The 24,301-nt window shown below is 32.3% G+C and overlaps 2 protein-coding genes across 7 annotated transcripts in view; one reads left to right on the forward strand and one right to left on the reverse strand.

The window, feature by feature from the left end:
* The window catches only part of LOC115879743 (fatty-acid amide hydrolase 2-B-like), a 56,109-nt gene extending 48,710 nt beyond the window's left edge, over positions 1-7,399 (forward strand). For all 5 annotated transcript variants that reach the window (XM_030896717.1, XM_030896719.1, XM_030896716.1 and 2 more), the window contains 3 exons: positions 2,505-2,661; positions 3,406-3,567; positions 6,896-7,399. In XM_030896717.1, the coding sequence (XP_030752577.1) occupies positions 2,505-2,661; positions 3,406-3,567; positions 6,896-6,988 (412 nt within the window). In that variant the 3' untranslated portion in view covers positions 6,989-7,399. The remainder of the gene's footprint in view (positions 1-2,504; positions 2,662-3,405; positions 3,568-6,895) is intronic.
* A 4,053-nt stretch (positions 7,400-11,452) lies between these two features.
* On the reverse strand, positions 11,453-21,595 carry LOC115879750. 2 transcript variants are annotated; one of them, XM_030896732.1, is made up of 4 exons: positions 21,429-21,595; positions 19,885-20,072; positions 12,992-13,102; positions 11,459-11,846 (listed from the first exon to the last, which is right to left on the reverse strand). In XM_030896732.1, the coding sequence occupies exons 1-4, from the start codon at positions 21,561-21,563 to the stop codon at positions 11,627-11,629; spliced, it is 654 nt and encodes a 217-aa protein (XP_030752592.1). In that variant the 5' UTR covers positions 21,564-21,595; the 3' UTR covers positions 11,459-11,626. The 2 variants fall into 2 exon arrangements, with proteins under 2 accessions (XP_030752593.1, XP_030752592.1); XM_030896733.1 differs by lacking the exon at positions 12,992-13,102 and having other exon boundaries at positions 11,453-11,846.
* Positions 21,596-24,301: the final 2,706 nt, after the last annotated feature.

The following is a 24,301-nucleotide window of genomic DNA, read 5'->3' on the forward strand; positions in this document are numbered from 1 at the left end:
TAAAAAATAGAGGATCTTCTTTGGATGCGCAGTAGTGAACGCAACGGGTATCGGCAGCCAGACGGGCCGCATGCTGTTCCAGAGAGCAAAATAAAAGATATATCAAAGAGCCAGACGTCTTAAAATACTTGTTTTCCCGACGTTGTTAGCTCTCGTACTATAAGGTGAAAACAATATTGTCCTCGATAGTGCAGTCCAATTTTTCTGTTTATCATAGAGAAGGGTTCAAATTTAAGGTCAGAAACACAACATGTTTCATTTTATATACAGGGTGGCCCATCGAAAACGTTCCGCAAGGCATAACAGCCAGGGTATTTTTTTTCAAAAAATCCAAAAACACGTCAATTTTGTTTGTGAGGGGGACAACTTTTGCCTCAAAAATGATTGCAAAATCTTCAACCTTCTAAGCGGAGGTGTCATCCCCCAACTTTTTTCAAATAGGAAGGGGGGTCAAGTGGCGTCTCAATGAAAAGGGCTCTCTATTCTCTATATTTCCCCACTTCGTTTTTAAAAATCGGTCGAGTCATTTTGAAAATATGAAAGATTGAAATTTGAAAAGTACTTTTTGCAAAAAACGCATAAATTGAATTAATTAGAAAAAAACTTATCTTATTAATGAAGCAAATGCTGAAAATGTTGCCCGTCAACCTCCATACAGTAAAACAAATTGTTTTCAATCCGTTCTAGAACATTCTGAAGAACTTCCGGGGTCACTTCGCGACAAACATCAATAATTCGTCTTCGCAGGTCTTCTAATAAGGCGGGTGGAGTGCTATACACTTTACTTTTTATGTGTCCTCATAGAAAAAAGTCTAAAGGAGTCAAGTCGGGTGACCGGGGAGGCCACTCAATTGCACCCCTTCGTCTTATCCACCGAACGGGAATGTTATTGTTTAAATAATTACGCACATTTTGAGAGTAATGTGGAGGTGCACCGTCTTGTTGAAATATTAGTTCTGCTTCAACGTATCCAGGATCGTTCTCTATGATGTCAGTTTGGGCTGGGTCGATGGTATTTTTCTGTAAATCCAAGTACATATCACCTGTTAGATTTCCAGGAAGAAAAAAAGGACTCACAATAGAATTTCTAAAAATACCAGCCCACACTTTCAATTTCTGAGGGTTTTGTGTGTGCACCTCGTAAAAAACCCTGGAGTTGTCCTCAGCCCAGTACCGACAGTTGTGCCGATTAACTACACCGTTCAAAAAGAAAGTACACTCTACCTAACCTGATCGTTCAACCTTGTGGCAAGTGAAAAAATGCGTAAACATCTAGAAATAATAAGAAAAAACAGCAAATTGGTCGAAGGAATTTATCCTTATCATTTACTCTGATAAATGTTTAAATAAACTTTTCAAATTTCAATCCTTCATATTTTCTCAATGACTCGCCCGATTTTCAAAAACGAAGCGGGAAAGTATAGAGAATAGACAGCCCTTTTCATTGTACCGGTACCACTTGACCCCCCTTCCCATTTGAAAAAAATTCGGGAATGACACCCCCGCTTAGAGGTTTGAAGATTTTGCAATCATTTTTGGGGCAAAAGTTGTCTCCCTCACAAACAAAATTGACGTGTTTTTGAATTTTCTGAAAAAAAAATTACCCTGGCCGTTATGCCTTGCGGAACGTTTTCGATGGGCCACCCTGTATGTGAAAAAATACATTGTAGTGTGATAAAGGTAGTGGCTAAATTAGTGGATAAACAGACATTATGACTAATACAAGTGTTAGCTAATATGTGAAGCTGTACGCAATAGGAACAATCTTATCTTTAAAAGAACTCCACAGCACTAAAAGTATGAAAACCTCTGAAGCATGTTCCATATTTTCATAAAACAAGATATGTGGTATTTAAAATCGTTTTTTAACTCGACTTTTATTCAACGAAATATGTATTTATGTTAGTTACAATTTACCTTTGATTTTTTTTTCTTTAAATAATTAATATACTAATAAATATTAACCAATAAATAATTAATATTCGAATGACAATATTTATTTTCTCTAATTTATATTTTTTATTTTATGACATAAAAATGACATATCCAAAAGAAAGACAGACGATTGGTCAGTCAGTGTCAAAGACAAAGGTATTTAGAGAGTCGAATGTCGCTGACGTCTGTTAAACAAAAATGAAGCGAATTTACTTATCCATGAAGTTTATAAGATCTAAGTAATAACCATCTATTAAAGAATAAAATCGAAATTATATCACCATAGACGCCTTTTGATTTTTATGTTTTTTTTTGGGACTTTTTTTCAAATTTTCTCTAAAACGGTATGGAAATTTGGAAAAGTATAATGGAGATTAACTATTTTAGAACAAGCAATTTTTTTTACGAAGAACGCATTTTTCTGAAAATATCAATAATAAAAGGTTTTTTTTCTTCTTGTAAAGACAATCCGGGGACATATTGTATATTTCAAGCAGGACACTTTATATGAAGATTTTCTGGAACAGTCGTGGGAAAATATTCTACAATTTTCTTTATCTTATTTTCAGGTACTTGACATTCAGGTCGAAGCATACTTTTATGCCAATATCCTATAGCGTTTTGAAGAAAATTGTTACTTCTTTACCGAAAAACTATAAAGAAAAAATAGCAGAAGATCTAACTTCATTACGAAATAAATTTCAAGAAACTCTAGGAGACAATGGCGTAAGTAATTTAATCTTGTAATAACAAATAATAAATTTGATGTAATGAAAGTGAAATATTTCTGAGATTAGTGAAACAAAAACACCAACACTTGTAGAAATACATATTTTTTCCTGATATTGAAACTATCCTTATGATATTTTAAGTATTGAATATGGAAATCCTTCGTTATATCTCATATATACATCTTCATATAATACGAGTAGACGTTTATGTAGAAGTTTTCTACATAAAAAATAATTTGATGGTGACAATTACAGAACAGACAATATATGTTACGCAGTTAATGTTAAACAACCAGCGGATGGTTTTATTATTGTTCCTATTAATTTTTTGCTAATATGCTATACATTTTTAATACATTTTGGTTTAAAACCTTTATGTTTTAACCAAAAATTATATCAGTCAACAACAATACCGGGTGCGTCTGAAAAGTGGTTCACCCGTGTAACTTTTTTTTATTTTTTCAGATAAAAAAAAGTTTTGGTATGTTAGTATATGACATAAATTAGGATTGATTGACGTATTCAATCATTTTCGGTCACCTGTTTCACCGGAAATGACTACAACTTTTGATCTTTAAATGACACCCTAGGTATTTTTTTACTTCATTTGATAGAAAATGACATTCTGAATAAATGACATAGCATATGTCAACTTTTGACACTTTCAATTAAAAAAAATAGCATTTTAAATTTTAATTTAGAGTGCCATGGTTAAATCTCATTATACCTCATGTTTTAGATTTTGGTAATGCCAACATATCATGTGGAAGCTTTTAAACATGGAGACGCATTAAAATATGCGCTTAATAATGGATATATGTCGATTTTTAATGCTTTGGGTTTCCCTGTTACTAATTGTCCGGTGACGTTAACCAAAGAAGGCCTACCAGTTGGTATACAAGTGAGTAATATTAAAAATCGGTAAATACGTATTTATCTTTGACCTTCGCGGTTTTAATACAGGGTGGTCCGAACTGTATTCCAGAAACTTCTACTACTTTTAGTTCCTATAAATGTATGTCCTAAAATGCTTAGTTTCGGAGATAAATGGTGTAGAAGTTTTATTTTTATTTCAATTTTTTCAAATAATTTATGAAGTAACGTCAATATTTGGATGAATTGGTGTCTGGAAGTTTTTTGCATAGATAAATGAAACAAGTTTAGATTGGAAAGTGCCCATAAGGACAATGTAAACACTATTTGGCGCTTATCTTGCAACGGTCGCGACCCAAAACTTTTAAAAATTTCGGAGCGGTTCGGCTTTTTCCGGAATTATATCGCCAAATATTGTTTATTCAAATTTATTATTATTTTCGTTTAATTTTATAAATAAAATACAATGTGTGCATACAAGAAACTTTATTTTATATAAGGACGCATGTATGAAATACCTATGAAACATTGGAAACCGACGTTATGCCACGATCCACGATGATTTTTGCAGTTCACAGTTCACAGCACAGCTTTTTAAGTTTTTAATGCCACTTTTTCACAATTATCACCGGTTGGAGTAAATAAAACTTGAATTAAACTCACAAGATAGCAATAATTACTTTGAAAATGAACGCTATAAACATTTTTCGGAATTTCTTTAATGAGAGCGGTTTAGATTTTGAAAGATTATTATGATTTTTGAAGATTCTGTCTTTGACAAGAGAAAATTATTTCTGTTTTTGTTTGCCGTTGTTCTTAGCGACCGCTATAGCAGCGCCAGATCGCGTATAACGGTCGCGACCCAAAATAATTTCGCGACCTAAAATTTTTACGGGCTTTCCAATCTAAACTTGTTGCATTTATCTATGGCTTTTTGATATGAGAAATTTGATTTTGATGTCAATATGACTCCTACTTGTAGAGGGCGCAACCTACATATTTCTTAACTGGTTTGAAGAGTAATAACTTTTTGTCCGTACCTGTCTAAAATTACTGAGTAAAAAAATATACATTTACGACGCTTTTTACGTAGAAAATATCTCTAAAATCGCTACGAGTAAAGGTTCTCGAGATATCTGGAATCGAAATTATCAGTACTTGTCATGCGCAGAATTATAATGAAATTAATTTACTTGATTCCATAATTTTTCAATCACATTATTGAAAATCCGTATTGTTTGTAGTATATACAGAAAAGTCCACAGACTTCGAGACATAGGAAAATCAAGTCCATTTAGCGTGTGTCCAAATTTTGACAAGTTTTCAAAAATGACAGTTTTGTTTAGACTGACGTTTAATTTCACCTGACTTCTCGGTGAATGATTTCTTTTTATGGGGGTACATAAAATCTAAAATTTACAGCCATGAAAAAATTCAAAACTTGGAGCAGTTAAGGCAGAAAATATTTACGATGTACTTAAACAGCCGTTAAACGGTAGCCTACTAAAATGCCGTTAATAGATATTGTGGCGTCGTTCATGTCGGCGGAAAGTAATGCCTAGCCTTAAGCATTATGCAAGAGCACCTGTGGGTCAGTGGCTGAGGCTATCGCTTCGTAAGCGAATGGTCCGTGGTTCAAATCTCACACCGACCAAGACTTTTTTTATATTTTTTTGCTTATCGTGATCTTATTGCATTGGTTTCACTCTTTTTGGTTGGGTTGGTTTAGTTATTTGGCGGGTTGGTTAGCGTGGTTATTTGTAGGGTGTTAATTCATTGCTTAGTTGGTTATTTGGTGGGGTTGGTTGATTTTTACTAATTTATATTTGTATTTTATATTTTTTTAACAGTGTCGAGGTTAGTTGCGTTGGTTAAGTTGGTTATGTGGCGGGGTGGATAGCGTTGGTTAGTCCTTATAAAATTCCTATATTTCATAAAGCCGTCAAGTGCGTCACATCAACGACGTCATACCTATTAACGGCATTGTAGTAAGCTACCGTTTAACGGCAGTTTAAGTACAGCCAAATATTTAATGCCTTTGACACTCTCACCCCTGATATGTTATACAATGTGGGTTTACAGGTACCCTTATTTTCTATGAAAATCACACAGCTTTTTTCATAGTCCATAGTCATATAGCTATAAAAAACTAATTTTTTAAGGTGTGAAAATTGCGACACACGCTAAATGGACTTGATTTTTCCTATGTCTCGAAGTCTGTGGACCTTTCTGTATAAATATAACCTTCAAATATAACCCTCTAATTATTTATTAATATAACCCTCTAGGAATTTACTTTTGACATAGTTGCAGTTAAGACAATTTTTGAATGAATTAGTGAATCATATTTCTGCAGATTATGCAAAAATATTTCAAGTGCATAATGATTAGTGCAATATTCTTTGAATGGGAGTTTAATATGCTTTTACAACACGAATTATGTACTATACCATATGATCGAAAAAAAACAGCGTCAAGGACAGCTGAGGAATCACAATCGATGGTAATTTTGGCGATTTCAAGTTATTAATTTTTTAATGGTACTTACCGCCGCGCCAGTGGGCCCTAAGAAGGTTGTAATCTGTTGTAATTATGTATCAATGACATGAATTAAACATGTTGACTTAATAGTTATTCGACTGAAATCATAAATTTGAAATATTTTTGTGCCATAAGTTCAACAGAAACTTTTTATTCATCATTTTTTCATAGAAAAATTTATGATTAAATAAAAAAAAATCTCAAATTTAATATATCTGTCAATAACTATATGCTCAACGTGTTTATTTTTTGTCAATAATGACATGTATTGACTATTTCCATTCTAGATATCTTGAGAACGGTTGCTCGTAGTGATTTTTACTAAAAGACATTTTTTTACGTAAAAAGTCACGGGAATGTATATTTTTTCACGCAGTAGTTTTATACAGGTACGGACGAAAAGTTATTACTCTTCAAAACAGTTAAAACATATGTAGGTGGCGTCTACTATAAATATGAGTCATATTGACATCAAAATCAAATTTATCATGTCAAAAAACTCCCAGACACCAATTTTCATCCAAATGTTGACGTTACTTCAGAAATTATTTGGAAAAAGTCGACTACTACTTCTACACCCTGTATCTCCGAAACTAAGCACTTTAGAGCATACATTTATACGAACTTTTTTACTTATTTTTATCTGCAGAATATGCTGCCGAAGTTCCCGGAATACAGTTCGGACGATCCTGTATAGTGGCTTATTAAAATCATCTAAAGAAATTAACTTCTGCAAACGGCAAGCTTTTTCTGTATTATGGCATTATGGCTAAACAGTATTGTTAAATTTTGCATTGTTAAATTTATTATTTTAGGTTGTGGGTATGCCCTATTCCGATAAACTTACGTTGGCAATAGCTGAAGAAATCGAGAGAGCATTCGGAGGCTGGAGGGAACCGCAGAAATAAAATGGAATATGTTTAATATTGCTGGTTGTATAATCTGTGATTTAATAATTAGGCATTAAGCTATATAAAATATTAAGGCAAATAAAATGTTTAATAGTATTCAATACACATATCATTTTGTGTAAGGTGTACATATTACTTTATTGTATTGAGTTTCTTTAACATATTTTTATATCGTATGCAATGTAGGATTGTATTAAAGAATTTATGTGATCTTGATTTTTTTAAAAACAGATATTTTTATAAAATTTTGGCTAGCAATTTTTTTATTTATAAAACTATGGTAAATATGGATACATCATGCTAATTGTGATAAAAACTTTCAATTTTGTATTTTAGAGTAAGTGTTTAACGTCACATTTTATATATATGTTTTAAATATTATTAATAAATCTGGAAATTGAAATTAAATTATTTTTCATTTTTAAATTCCTTCCTATAGAAAGTGCAACAATTGCAATCTAAAAGGAAGAGAATGGACGAAATGTCCGGTTGAACTCTTTATGTGCATCTTCTCCTAGGAGACGCTTAAAGGCACCCATTCAGGGGGCGATTTTGTAGCAACCAAGTTGAGCGATAAAATTGCTTCTAAATTTCTTGAAAATTTGGTTGCTTGGAAGGGACCATTTATAAAGCGACATTCAAGCAATTTGGTCAATCAGTTTTTCTGGAAATTAATTTCAGTTGCTGTTTTTTAGTAGTTAAGCATAAAAATAGTTGAGCAACCCGGTTGCCGACGTCCACTGATTGGGCGATCCTCATACAACTTCTTTAAATTGCTGGCAATCGCAACCCGATTCATCTTCAGCACTGTAAATCAAAAGATTGCTTGGCATCTTTTGATTTACCCATTCCCATAGAAATTTACATATAAAATGACAGCGATCGTCATTTCATAGCCATCGCTGACGCCGTTTTTATTCGATCAAACGGTAGTTATTAGACTGAAATAAAAAATTTGAAATGTTTTTGAGCGAAAAGTTCAACAAAAACTGTTTTATCATAGTTTTTTCGAAGAAAAATTTAATAATAAAGTTCCCAAATTTATCATTTCAGTCAAATAACTATGTATTGACTATTTCCATTTTAAATATCTTGAGAATGGTTGCTCGTAGCGATTTTTACCAAGAGACACTTTTTATGTAAAAAATCACGGAAATGTATATTTTTTCACTCAGCAGTTTTATACGGGTACGGACGAAAAGTTATTACTCTTCAAAATACTTAAAACACATGTAGTGGTGCCACCCCCTACAAAGAGAAGTCATATTGATACTAAAATCAAATTTCTCATGTCAAAAGACTTCCAGACTCCAATTTTTATGCAAATGTTGACGTTATTTCCGATAATATTTGAAAAATGTCGAAATAAAAATGAAACTTCTTTTTTAACGCACTTTTTTACTTATTTTTATCTGCAGAATATGATGCCAAAGTTTCCGGAATACAGTTCGGACCACTCTGTATAAAAATAAAAAAGTTCGATTAATAGAACCCCGAACGAAATAATACGCCAACAAAGTTTTTTTCCTTTTTGAAAGAGAGTTTGATAAAAACAGGAAAGTCTCTTTAAATTGTAAAAGCGAAATCGACGATGGATTAAAACCGAAATTTATTCCTTTCTGGTGGGGCTTTCATTAATTTCTGGGATCCTGGAACAAGTCAAATAGATTGGCGGTGTTTAAATTCCACGGAGGACCGACGAAAAAGGGAGAAACACGAAAAACCGAGTTTTGGAAAACGATCCTCCCCACTTTGTCTGGCTTTATCTATCCTCCTTTCTCTTTTATTATCTCGACCCTATTCTAGTTTTTTCCACTTAATTAAAAAACTTCTGTCTAACTAGAAAAACGTCTTCTCTCTATTTAGAAAAGTCGTTTATTTTTTTATTATTAAATAAAGTATCTCAATTATTTAACTTATAAAAAGCTTTACTACACTCACCAGCACGAAAAACGGTTTTTTTTTTATAGGAGATATTCGCTTTTGGATAAGACAGTAACGATATACAGCAATTTTAGCCTTCATCAAGTGGTTAATAGCCTACCCTTGCGGTTAAAGTACTATTTTATCTACTATTTTTGATAGATATGAGGCAATTTTAACAGTTGCTATGGAAAAAATAAAATTAAAACATAGTTATTTTTTGTACAAGACGATAAAATGGTATTTTATCATCGACCGAAAAGATTTCGGGAGACGATAATGCAATTTTATCGTTGTGTATAAAACAATATTTTTTTCCATAGCGAGTTACATTTTAGAAAATATTCAGAAATTAATATTTCAAGGAATTTATTGCGAGTCGAAAAGTCGTTGGTTTCTATGTAATTTGACAAATAAATAAAGCTGTCTCTTTAGTTGTCAGCAGGGGGGTGACAGTAAACCGGAAAATTGGAAACAGTTGTGGCGCGGTTCTACCCAGGCAGAAAGCATGGCCTTCTAGACTGTCCTAGACAAAAATCTGAATATTTCTATATGATTTCTGTCAATTTCTGCTACGGAACATTTTTATGCACGTCGGCGTCCTGTTCTTTTGTCTTTTGTCTGTGTGTCAGTGTGAGCCTCCGAGGCCTCTGGCAAGGTCGGGCGCCATTTTAATTTTTGCCGTTTAGATTTGATTGGAAGTTTGTTTCTGATATTTCGGCTGAAATTTATAAGTACAAAGATGTTTTTTGATATAAAGTTCCTTGTTAACACTTTAATAAAGTATATATGATATTAATTACATGAAGAAAATGATGAAATCGACGTTTCGGCGTGTAGCAGGTATGGGCCATATTATAGGTAAAAATAGGTAATATATTAACTGTTTTTATATTTTTTTAGCTTTAAACCCAAGGATCTTGGGATATTCTTTCAAGGATTTTTCCGTATCTCTACTTTAAAGACTGATCGGTGATTTTGAGCAATTGAAAGCAAGTTATACAAGGTAAATTATGATTATTGAACTATTATTAGCCTACGTTAAATTTCTACAAGATGAACAGAAATGCGTAATTACATATCACATAGGTACCTATTATGTATTTTCATAGCAATAATGCTATAAATCTATGTATGTAGATTATTTTTAAAATACAAATGAGGTATTAGATGTATATGTATCATATTTTTTATTCATTTTATTTTCATTCAAGTCCTGTTTGATTTAATTCACAAAAGTCTTATGTAGGTACCTATATTTATATTTTTTACATATTTTTTTTGATTCCAGGTTTTGTGTGGGTTCCGGTTGCCTTTTTCCTGCTTCCAGTTATTTATCCGTGAAGCTGTGAAAACATTTATTTATCTTCAAGTTTCTGTAAGTCAATGCACTGTTACTTTACTAATTCGCTTTAACACAGCATCTCTGATATTATTTAAATATTTAATATTGATACAGTAGTTTATTGGTTTATAGCTCTTTAATTGTGTTGATTTGCATATTTACATTGTTCTAAATTCCAAATAAATTTTTTGAGTAATTTTGCTGTATTATTTACTACTAGAAAGAGTAAAAAGTATATTAACCCTCATTTAAACCTCCCGAACAGCCCGCCATTAAAAACCGGAAACGGAAATAAATTTCATAAAATTGAAATTGTCATGTCTATGTCATGTCATAGTCATGTCAAATGTCCCAGCCGCCATATCTGAAAATTAGTTACCCAGGCAGCCACGCTGTTTCCATAATTTAACATTCACTTGACACTTCTTCTTGTATTTATTATTTTATGGTTGTCAGTTTTGAGTCAATATTTTTTAATTCTCTTTCGTGTCGATTGCTGATTGAATTGGAGCCAGAAATGGCTCAAAAGGAAATAAGTAAATTACCAACAGATAATCAGGCTGAGGCGACAAACGCAATACCCAAACTACTTCCATTTAAATTCCGAATAACTTATGAAAAGGAATACAAAAATTTTCAAAAATGGAAGCAATTAAAAAACGTGCGAGAAGAAATAAAGTTTTTAACCTATCCTCGCTGTTAAAGTATCATTTAATCTACCCTTGTGGTTAAGGTACTATTTTATCTACTATTTTTGATAGATATAAGGCAATTTTAACAGTTGCTATGGAAAAAAGAATAAAATTGATAAATTATTTACTCAATGTAATTAATTACTAAATTTTATTAAAATTTATAACAAGGATGGACAGTGCTACTTACATGAAATTCCTCCAACAAATAATAGTATTTAAGAAAATTATAAAAGGCCTATTTTTTAAAAGTTTTAACAACCTGTAAAACTATGCATGTTAAAACTATGCATTTCCGTACCTATGTTTATAGGGACTTTTTTCATATTTTTTGATGAAGACAGAGATGAAGAATCAATGAGTACTTATTTAACGTTTTGGCAAGTTAATGACATTAAACTTTTTAAAAGGTTGCTATTAGAATTCGATTAAGGCAAATTAATTATATTGAGTTTATCTCATCAAGGAGACAAAATATCTACAAAATATTAAGAGAAAACTTTTAATCAGCATTTAACTGTCTATATAATTTTACTAATAAAAAAAAGTCAAAACATTTATAAATATTAAACTTTTGTATCATTAAAATCAGATTTAAATTGCCAGTTAGATAATATATAACAGACTTCCTTAATAAATTAATTAATTGAAATATATTTTATATAACATTTTATCTTATCTGTAACCTGGTCTGTTCATGGGATGACTCGAATAATACCCTAGGGCTAAATCTATCAATGAAAACGGGCATTTAAATGTTTCAGAACATTTATCTACGATCTCTTCAGAATATTCATCAATTACCCCACTATCGTCCTTTGATCCTAAAGTCGATGCATAATGGTATAATCTATGACTATCAGGTTCATGTTTCAATATTGGTTCTTGAGGAAATCTGAAAAAGGGTAAGACATCTAAATATTTGTTTCGCCAAATGCCAAAGCAATATTTAGGTATAGTTCATACCAAATGAACTTTTAGTCACGTGATTAAGCTTGACCGGCAGAGCGTTGCTCACTTTTATATAGTTTCTTTTAATCAAAACATTACTACCGCTTTCCCATTCAAAATATTGTAATAAACAATGACTAAAGAATATAAGGACATGGAACGCCCATATACGGGCTGCAGCAGAATTTGTAACCTTAGAGGCCATTCTTTTGATGGCAAACAATGAGTCATCATTTGGTCACCAGCGACAATATTAGCGATTTTTATTAGTTCGTGTGTAGTGAACTTTGTATAAACTTTATTACAATGGTGATTAGTTGTTCAGCTTTCAAGTTTAAAAGCAGCAGCGATAAGAAAGAGCCAGGAGTTACGTTTCATAGGTAAATAAACAGTCCACTCCAACTTTTAGGCGTTTTCTTATTGAATTCGATAATTATTCTTCAATTTCAATCAACATCTATATGTACTTGATATGTGCTATACATCGATACTAGTTTTGTACCTTTTGTTAACATTTTAATACGTTTTTTTCGTAATTATTTAGTATGATACACCATAGGCGTAGTCAAAACAATTATCAAAAAATATAAATATTGCTTCAAACAGCTAGGTTAAGAAAAATATGTGTTATATCACTGTTTGCTGACATCGGCACAATTTGCTCTCGGGTGTTATTGGTCCTTGGATTCTTTAGTCATTGGTAATAAAGTTGGTTAGGTTAGGTACACTTCGCACTAAAAGAGGTTATAAGAAGAACAATGTTCGACTGCAAGGTCTGCTAGTAAACATTTTCAAGCTTTTTATTTAAACCAAAAACTCGTAATACAAATGAATGAAAGTGAAATGTCAAAACGAATGAACAGTGTCAGGAAATAAATAAATAAATGCGGCAACTTCACATTTTTTACAGCAGAGTTACCACCTGAATCGCCAGCGCGAAATTTAAATTCCAGTTAGTCAGCACGGCGCCGAATATGTCCATGGTTGGCAACAATGAATTTAAAAATCGCGCCCTCGATTACGTAACTAAAAGTTTAATTGATATGAAATATACTTATCTGTAAACTGATAGAAATAAACAAATTTTACCTGAATATTAAACTTAGTATGTGGTATGCTAAACTATCTTCTTTCAAACGAAGCCTTTGCCCTGCCTCGCATAAACTCCTTAAAATGCAGGATTTGCCATCGTATCCCATGCTAAAACGAACATATTTTACTATTGTTTGGCAGTAAAACTTTATAATGAATTTCATATTTTTGAGAACTGTTAAACTATTCCTTTCCCTATTTGCAACGATTATCCGCTTCGAAACTTTACAGGAATTTTAATTATTTCTAGAGTATTCTACATAGCGGTGTGAAACTTAAGATCATTTCGTATTATCCTCGGGTTATTGGTATATGGAATATGCTGATTCCAAGCGACATGCCAGAATTCAAGAGAAATTTACGTTAGATACTAGACAGGGTGCGTCTCAAAACTGGTTTACCCCTGTTATAATTTTTTTATTTTTTCAGATAAAAAAAATTGTGTGCGCACTATGTGTTGAAGTGAAACTTCTTACTAACAGCTATTAAATTTTATAAACTTCAAAAAAATAGAGTTAATATAAAACCGTATACTTTTCTAGCTTTAAAATTTTTTATAATGTTTTTTTAATTTTTATTAAAAAAACGATAATTTTATTACCCGGCCGGATAGCTGTGGCCATTAAACCAAAATACTACTACATCTATATCGTTGACTACTACTAACCAACAATTTGTTTTGTGTAGTCTGTGGTCTGTTTTTGTTTAAATGTTTTGTTCATTATTCATGTTGGGGATTTAATTTTAAATTAATTTTAATCGTTCGGCAATCAGTAAACTCATAGAATATGTATTTCTTTTGCATAATCAAAATTGTCCCTCTAAATTTTACATAACCAAATTGTCACTCTAATTCACTCTAAATCGTCTCTTTTAGACAGATGTCACTTGTCTTATTATTATTCAATTCATTATTCGAATTCTCAGAATGTTGTTAACAAAAGTTTCATCTTAAAATAAAATTTTAATCAATCACAATTGTTTATCTCCATCATTTACCGGATAAATAATACAGAAATTATACCTCAATTACAAACAATTCATTATTTATAGTGATTTACAGTAATTTTATTAAATTATACGAATATTCTCGCGTTGATTATTGGTTTGAAATAAATATGACAGTGTCCTCCAATGAAAATGCGAGTTACTAACTCTAAATTCTAATTCTGAGCTTGCAAATGAGCTAGATGCTTTACCTAGACCGTTATTCAGAAGCTACAAACCTATCAATGAAAATATGTATGAAATCAAGGTTGGTACGGTTTCAAGTTTATTATAGTGATTTTCTTAGTCGCGTATGGCACAGATTGTTTATTCAAGGCTTTGAATTTTTACTCCCAACGCGCGTAAAGAAGTTTTACTTCAAAAAACAAGATTTGGTACTTAAGTGCCCGAAATGCATTTTTGTAATTTAAAACTTGTTACAAACAGGCAAAAACCTTCTTCTTGCGGTGCCGTGCCTGTCTTCAGGCGTTGGCGATCTCCATGACTATTTCGTGGAAGAGTTCTCTATCTTCTGCTGCATGAAACAGCCTCTCCACCCCCAGACCGGTCCAGTTCCGTATATTTCTGAGCCATGACAGTTTCTTTCGACCTACCCATCTTCTACCTTTTCCTTGAATAATCAAACGAGGAATATAATATTTGGTGCCACGCATTATGTGTCCGAAGTAGCTCACCTTTCTGGCCTTGATGGTGGTTAATAGTTCCCGACCTTTGTTCAGCTGTCCAAGAACTTTCTCGTTGCTTATATGTTCGGTCCAAGAAATTTTAAGAATTCTCCGGTAGCACCACATTTCAAAGGCTTCTATTTTATTTATATTCTCGACTTTTAGCGTCCATGCCTCACATCCGTAAAGAAGAGTGGACCATATGTAACAACGTAGTGTTTGCAATCGGGTTTGCAGTGACAGGTTTCTATTAGTGAGCGTGGTATTCCATATTTTGAATGTTCTATGTGCCATTTCACTATTTAGCCAGCTTCCTAAATATCTAAAATGTTGTACTTGTTCAATATTGTGTCCGCTGATTTTTATCGGGATTGGATTAATTTGTATTTTACCCACAAACATCCATTTCGTCTTCTTGATATTTATATTAATACCCCATTTGTGCAACTAGCTTCATGAACCTAGCAGCGTTTACAAGTCTTCCATGCTTTCTGCGACAATGGCGGTGTCGTCTGCGTACCTTACGTTATTTATGATCTCGCCTCCAATTTTAACGCCATATATTCTGCCGGATAAAGCCTCGTTAAAGATGTTCTCCGAATACAAATTGAATAATAACGGTGACAAAACACACCCCTGTCTTACTCCTCGTTTTATTGGGATGTCATTTGTAGTTCCTTCATCGACCCTAACAGCAGCAGTTTGATCGTAGTACAAGTTTACTAAAAGGCGCATGTCATAGTTGTCTACGTTATGCAATTTCAGATGCCGAAAGAGCTCTGTATGTCTGACTCGATCAAATGCTTTTTCAAAGTCGATGAAGCACACATAGATGTTCTTGCAAAATTTGCTGCACTTTTGCAACAATAGCCTCATGCAAAACAGGGCTTCACGTGTGCCTAGTCCGCTACGAAATCCAAACTGCTTTTTTCCGATGCTCTGTTCACATTTAGCATATATTCGGTTGAGGATTATTTTTAAAAGTATTTTTAACATGTGGCTCATCAGACTAATAAGCCTAAAGTCATCACATTTACTCGCTTTGGTATTCTTGGGTAAAACAATAAATATCGATCTCTGCCAGTCGCCAGGTAATTTTCCACTTTGGTAAACCTGGTTAAAGAATGCTGTCAAGACAGATATACTGTCGTTGTCGAGAAGTTTTATTAGTTCCGCGGGTATTTCGTCTGGTCCGGGAGTCTTGTTTGTTTTTGCCTGTTGTATGGGTTTTTCCACTTCCGATTTGAGTATACTTGGACCACATTCTGCTTCATAATCTGCCAATAGTATCTCTGGAGCTTCCCGAGTGTCGTCATCAAATAGTATGTGTCGTTGCCACTCATCACATCGGTCTTCATTTGTCATTAATACTTGTCCACTAGTGTTGTGCAGTACTGATACCAATTTTCTCTTCTGTACACCAGAGATTTTTTCAGCTTTTTATGTAAGTTAAAATCATCGTGTAAGCTTTGAAGGTGTTCTATTTCTTTACAGGATTCCTGAAGCCATGTTTCTTTTGCTTCTTTAATCTTTTTGCGAATTACCCGATGCGTTCGTAAGTACTGGACATGATCGTTGTTCTTATATTTTCTTCTTTCTTCCATGAGGCCTAATATTTCTTGCATCATCCACTTCTTTCGTGCTTTTGTTTTTTTGGGTTTAATCATTTCATCTATATTTTGATTTCTTAGTGAAACCTTGATATCCTGCCAATTGTCTTCAACGCTTTTGTTTTCAAGTGGTGTTACAATTGTGTGCATGTTGCCATTCACTTCCTGTGATAGGTTCTTTAGAATTTCAGGTTCCTTTAATATCTCCTGTTGCATTCGTGATCTTTTAATCGGTTTGCTATTCTTTTTAAGCCTTATGTTTAGTTTTGAGCAAAGTAAGTTATGGTCTGAGTGCACATCTGCAAAAACCTAACGTTTAGGAAATACAGTATGACATTTAGATGTAGTACAGTAATAAAATAAAAATAGATACAGTTTTTCTTAAATTACTTAAAATCAGCTTGTCCAAAAGTGTACAAATTTGGTATGTGTATTCAGATTTTTAAAAATTTATTGAAAAATTCAGTCCTTTAATAATTCACAGACCTTTAAAAATAGTATATACAGGGTGGCGCCTCTCATACGCCGCGGAGGTTCCAAGGGGAACGACAGTTTGTATTGAAATGAAATTTTGTGACCATATGTAAGTTAATTTATAGCACTTTTTAAAAATATACAGAACTCTACAGGGTGTCCCAACAAAAAGTTACGTATCAAAGTTGTGTTTTTTGTAATGGAACACCCTATATATTAATTGATTTTCGGATTCTGGGAGAAAAATAAAGGTGAGTTTTATAAGACTAAAATGTAAGGTTTTTGACATATTTAACATTTTACAAAGCTACCTAAACTGGAATTTGTCCGGTATAGCCTAATATGTAGTTAAATTAACTATCGTAATTTAAATCAAATTAAAACTTGATTCCAAAAGTTATACAGGGTGAGACAAAATTAATAATGAACATTGGTCACCTTTAAAAGCATGTTACTCTTTTATTTTAAATGGAACACCCAGTATATTATTTCGATATTCAATGGAGAATTCATGTCTCTTCAAAATACTATTAAGGTTGCCTACCCCTCAAACAAAGATTTTCCTAGATATTTTCATTTACATGATTTGATCTGAGTAGATCTTTATTATTTGATAAAATCTAGGTGGCTTTGATATGTCTGACTTTACTTCAACGTAGCTGTCTAATTAGTTCAACTTTAACAACTAGTTATCATTTTGTGTCAGTTAAAACAAAAAAAAAATCAGAAATTTGCCGAAAATGCAAACTAATCCTACATCAGATATGATGAATTGATATGATACTATTAGTAGGTCAATGCAGTGTGCCTTCACCAGTTAATAGAATACTTAAATAAATAAATAGAATAAATTTCTGATTTTATCTAGTCTAGGTTTTTTATGGGGATATGTTAAAGACAGTGTTTACAAAACTCGACCAACTATTGTCGACAACATGAGAGAAATTATTGAGCTGCTTCTCGAGGTAGAACTCGACATATGCGTTTTAAAATGAAAAGATCGTTTTTGAAAAGACAATTATTTTATGCAGTTAACAGGAAAAGAAGTATTTTGAGCATTTGATTTCATCTAGCTAATTTTTGTCACATAATTATAGTTTTATATCTAGTTTTAATTCTATAATAATTAAAATATGTTTTAAACGTGTATCTTTTTATTACCGTTAAGTATTTTACTCTACAATCTTTAGTTTTTGTTAAATTAACAAAAGGTATATCACAGCCACCTAAATTTTTTCAAATAATAAAGATCTACTGACCCAAAATCATAAAAATTAAAATATCTAGGAAAATCTGTGTCTGAGGGGTAGGCAACCTTAATAATATTTTGAAGATACATAAATTCCCCATTGAACACCGGCAAAATATACTGGGTGTTCCATTTAAAATAAAGGAGTAACTTGCTTTTAAAAGTGACTAATATTCCATATTAATTTTGTTTCACCCTGTATAACTTTTCGAGTCAAATTTCAATTTGGTTTAACATACATTGGTTACTGTAATTAAATTTTAGGCTATACAAGGTCAACTAAAATTTAGGTAGCTGTTATCGAAATTTTGAAATTTACTCTTCATTTTCACAAAATGTGAAATATGTCAAAATCCTTAGATTTTAGGTATATGATTCTTTAATAAAACTCACCTTTATTTTTTTCCTACAATCCGAAAATCAATTAATATATAGGGTGTTCCAATTTTGATGTGTAACTTTTTTTGGAGACACCCTGTATAAGTCTATATATTTTTATAAAATGATTTCAGGTAACCTACATATAATAATAATAATAATAATAATACTTTATTTTGCATGAATATCATTTACAACAAATGTAATTTACAAATAAAAAACAACAATACAAAAAACATGCAAAAAAGGAACTGAAGACAATTAAAATTGGTTTAAATTCAGTTCCTGTCAGATCACAATATCAGCTAGTATAAATGTGTGTTATGTAGCTAAATTATTTTACTGTAACTTATCTACAAATATAAGTAAATTATATAGTAATCCTATGACTAAGAAAATTTAGTATGAAATTCAAAGAAATAAACACAAAGAAAAGTATTTTATACTAAAATAATTCTGAGGTAAAAAAAAACTAAGAGGGAAGAGAACTATCCAGAAAATGTTTTTTAAGTTTATTTTTAAATGCAGCACTCTAAGGTTCATCATTTCTGCTGGTAAACAGTTGTAAAGCTTGGAAATATTAAATGAGAAACATCTAGTGAACAATGCTGTTTTGTGAGGTGGTGGAGTAATAAGTCCCTTAAATCTAAGGTTTAAGTTGTGCACATCTGTTCTGAATTTTATTTTATTCACCAAGTATGGAGGACACTTCCTAGAAATAACTCCATGAAATAAAACCAATGAATGCATCTTACGTCTGTTTTCCATATTCAACCACTTAGCTTCTTTTAACTTATGCGAAATGGGATCATATTTTCTTATACCATAAATAAAACGTAGGCAGCCTTTTTGAAGCTTCTCTATTCTGTTAATGTCAATTTTTTCTAGACATGGTCCATATATAATGTCACAGTAGTTGAAATGGGACAAGACAAGTACTTCAGCTAACTTTATTTTTAAAGTTTCCGAAAGTGACTTTCGATGCGGATATAACATTTTTAAAGAGATGTAAGACCTTCTGATACATTGAGAGACATGTTCCTTAAAGCGAAGATTATTATCTATAATTAATCCCAAATTCTTGGCAGATTTAGTAAATTGTAATTTTTGTTCAGCTAAACTTATTGACATTACGCCAGATAGAAAATCCCGGTGTTTACCAAATATCATAACAGATGATTTATCTGGATTTATTGCCAGGCCGTGATGATTTGAGATTTTTTATTTAAATCGTCATTTATTAACGTTTGAGCTAATGTCCATTCATCGAAATTAAACGAAAAGAAAAGTTGTGTATCGTCTGCGTAGCAGTGTGCATTAACATTATCTAGGTATGTAGAAATATTACTTGTATATATTGTAAAAAGTAAGGGTCCCAAGATAGATCCCTGTGGAACTCCACAACTAATAACTTCCCTCGGTGATTCCCCTGTAGTAGTTTTTTCTACTTGGAGCTTCCGCGGCGTATGAGAGGCGCCACCCTGTATTTTTTTATTTTCAACTTACGATTTTAACACCTTTTCTACTCTTGTATACAAATCCCTTCGATTTCTTCTTTTCATCGCTGGCTTATACACATCTAACAAGGGTTTCGTATCGTTCGGCAGTTCGTATACTATACCCCAATTGATGTTGAGAGAAAAAATATCCGTGTCAGCCGGCAATTTCATTAGGTTCGTTAAACAAAATACCCCCTGAAAGCAAAATTCGAAAATGAACCTGATTTTATATACATATTTTCATAAATTTGGTTGGTGACGTAAATATAATTTTGAAATATTTTAAAATAAGATTAAATGGTTATTGCTTTCACGTTATTTAATATACAGGGTGGTCCGAACTGTATTCCGAAAACTTCGGCAGCATATTCTGTAGGTAAAAATAGATAAAAAAGTCCGTATAAATATATGTCCTAAAATGCTTAGTTTCGGAGATACAGGGTGTAGAAGTTTCATTTTTATTTCGATTTTTTCCGAATAATTTCTGAAGTAACGTCAATATTTGGATGAAAATTCGTGTCTGGGAGTTTTCAGACACGAGAAATTTGATTTTGATGTCAATATGACTCCTACTCCTAGGGGACGCCATCTACATGTGTTTTAACTGTTTTGAAGAATAATAACTTTTCGTCCGTACCTGTATAAAACTACCAAGTAACAAAATATACATTTACATAAAAAAAAGTCTCTTGATAAAAATCGCTACAATTAATGGTTCTCGAGATATTTGGAATCGAAATTATCAATACCTGTCGAAAAATTAAACATTTCGACTAAATAGTTATTAGACTGAAATCATAAATTTGAAATGTTTTTGTGCCAAAAGTTCAACAGAAACTGTTTTACTATTTTCATCTTTTCGAAGAAAATTTTATGATTAATTTAAAAAAATAAAATTTCCTACATTTATTATTTCAGTCAAATAACTAATCTACTCAACGTGTTATTTTTTGTTAATAATGACACGAACTGACTATTCCCATTCCGATCCATAAATATCTTGTGAAAGGTTGCTCGTATTTTTACCAAAAAACATTTTTTACGTAAAAAGTCACGGAAATGTTTATTTTTTCACTCAGTAGTTTTATGCAGGTACGGATGAAAAGTTATTATTACTCTTCAAAACAGATAAAAAACATGTAGGTGGCGCCCCCTACAAATAGGAGTCATATTGAAATCAAAATCAAATTTCTCATATCAAAAAGCTCCTAGGCACCAATTTTCATCCAAATATTGATTTTACCTGAGAAGTTATTTCGAAAAAATCGAAATAAAAATGAAACTTCTACACCATGTATCTCCGAAACTAAGCATTTTAGGACACACATTTATTCGAATTTTTTTACTTATTTTTATCTACAGAATAGGCTGCCAAAGTTTCCGGAATACAGTTTGGACCACCCTGTAGAGTAAACAATAATTTCATCCATTTAAAGTTTTGAGCTAATATTATGTTTTCCTTTAGTGTTTTTATTAACTTTAAAGCTTATTTCGTACCCAAAATTGAGTTACATTGTGTTTTTGAAATTTTATTATAAATAAAATACTCACCGAAAATGCTGAACCCTCGGGAAAAGCCAGATATCGCCTTTTTCTTATTAAAGACCTACTGTTCTCCCTAGAACCTACTTTCATAAATATACTAACCAAAATAATGGAAACGAACAATATTTCTTTCGACTTCATAATGACATAACTGAATTATAACAAGAAATAAGGTGTGACGACAACTGAACGTATTAATTAAAAAAATCAATGTGGGAAAGAGAGACATAATTGTGTGAAACAATTTGTAACGGTTCTTTAAAAGTTGAACTAAATATGTATCTGTCTAATTAGGTACCTATGTTTGTAGTTCTGAGATATTAATAAATTGAAAAGTGAGAAGAAAATATCATCCTAAATACAAAGAATATTATTTTGGCGATATTCAAGAGAAATAAAATTTAATAGTTAAAATATGCATAAGAGTTTTTAAGTCATTTTCAAGGCAATGTGGTAAAAAAAGAGCATCTTCCGATTATTATAATGCATCTCTCATAATTTCGATTAGCTCTAGCATTATAGCTACTCTATCCACTGAATATTAATTGGCACAAAATATAATCTACATAAGCTTTTGCAAATTTCTATACATAATCCATAGGTGATGTGCCAGGTATTAATTGTTTGGTAGATTTACCGATATGAACTCCCACCTTCCGAACTACCATTTTTAATAAATATAACAGAAATTAGATTTTCATATGAAAGAAAATGCCATTCCATTTTATAATTCATCATTTTCTACCACTTTCAAGCAAATATACTAGTATAATAGGCAACATTGAATTGGATGCGGTGAAACATTTTTCAGAATATATATATGTGGTCACAATACATTGCCCTGCGAAATTCATAACAGCGCTGATTGAAAGAAATGGTAAGATAGGCAATCTAATGGGCAAATTCGTGACAACGCTTGAAACGGATTTGATTTCCCCTTATGTCTCAAGTGCTGTATGGTGCAGCATACAACTCTACTCGTTCTGTCGCCAATACATAAAACACTAATTTTGTAGACATTTTCTCTAATTCGGTTAGCGAAAGCATATCGAAGATACTGTGGAACTGAAAGCGACAGTGTTGCCATATTAAAATGTGTAATATCTGTAATACGTTTGACGAAAATATCTTTGGATGAAAAATCCGCGTTTATGCATCGAAAATTTATTCGTGTTAAACATAGAATAAACAACAAAAATAAAAATTCTTTTTAGGTACTGAATATTTCGTATGATCAAAAAAAAATCGTTTAGTTGGGTTTGAAATGACGAATATTGACTTTTACCATATATTTTACAGATGAAAGAACAGCGATCTTCATTTCCAAGCCAACTCTGACGCCGTTATTTGTTTAGTTATATGATATTATATTAAATTGTTTAATAACATAGAACATCCGTATTACTAACGTACTGTACCCAAAATCCGCAAATCTAGGGATTAATCAGTAGTTCTGGTAACACTGTCTCCGGTAACCGCCCACTCTGTCGACTAAAAGAAGAACTACGGTACATTATTCTTCATACGCTGCGCAGTAAACGACTATCAGCGCGCAGCGGCGCGGCTTCCAGCTAAACTAAATCTCGGACAGGTTGACTAGCGGCGACGGTATCGCCAGCTACATCTCGGACATGTTTCGTGCCACGTAATCGCCCATAAGGTTGCGCATCTTCTTATTTCTTCAATAAACAATAACAATAATCCATTTGGATTATAGTATCGTTCGAGTACTTCAATAAAAAAGAATCTATGATATTTTTGGCAATCTGTAGAGCAGGCTTCGCACTGTAACTGGAATTCTACCCAGACATTATTATCTCAATGAAGATCTTCACAAAATTAAGTTAAGTCACACATGAATATACAGGAGATGTGAACAGGAAGGCCAGTTTAAAAATGGCGTTATGTGACAGCCTGACCCTGATCACAAAATCAAATCTGGGTAGAGTCTGGTCTACCCTAGGTAATTTAAAGGAGACACTCTCAATCGCACCGCCTATCTTATTTAGGAACTTTGAATAAGAAGACTAGGGAAGGAGCATAAAGCCTAGTTCTCATGGGGCGGAAAATCGCGTTGCGAGCGCGAGTTTTTTTAAAATTGTCCCGCTGCGGGAAAATTTCAACTTTTGGCGGATCCGCAAAAAGTTAAACTATTTTTAACTTTTTAGCGAGTTTTTATAGTCTATCTTTGTCTAATCATGTTCTTTCTTCGTTTAATTTTTAACCTAACTTCAAATTGGGAGGAAAGCTGTTTGTTGATATTGTTTTGGTATTGTTGAAAATTGTTTTGGTAGTTTGAATTTTGATTTTGGAGTTGGGATTGCTTGCTCAGACCTTTTTAAGAAAATATCTCTGACCCACATTCTCCTTTTTTTATTCTATGTTTTTGTAAAGACTTTTTGTTTTTATGCCATTCACAAATTAATATTAATCCAACTATGTACTGCCTTCTCCATTGATAATAGTTATAATTGTTAGCAATATTAGTATCCATAATTACATACAATTTAAATTAATTAATATAATAATATACAAGTTACAAATATTTTTGTTTACTTAAAAAAACACACTTGTCTTGTCACTGTCCCTTTTCAAGTTCTGAAATAAAAAAAAATCACTAGAAAATAATCTGAAATACCCTAAATTTATCTAAAAATCCGCATCCGGAATCCTGCTTCATGTGAACCGGCCAATTTTACTTTCTTCAACAGAAAGCGATATTCAGCTCCCACAACGCGATTTTCCGCTCCATGAGAACTAGGCTTAACGCTATTCATGTATTCATGCATGGTGGGCGGAAAAAGCACTCTAGGGTGGGGATCCTTGACAGTTCTGTTTGACGATTCATTTGACACATTTGAATTTGATTTGAAATTTTG

Source organism: Sitophilus oryzae, unplaced genomic scaffold (genome assembly GCF_002938485.1).
Source record: "Sitophilus oryzae breed Bouriz unplaced genomic scaffold, Soryzae_2.0 scaffold_1586_pilon_pilon, whole genome shotgun sequence".
Classification (NCBI taxonomy): domain Eukaryota; kingdom Metazoa; phylum Arthropoda; class Insecta; order Coleoptera; family Curculionidae; genus Sitophilus; species Sitophilus oryzae.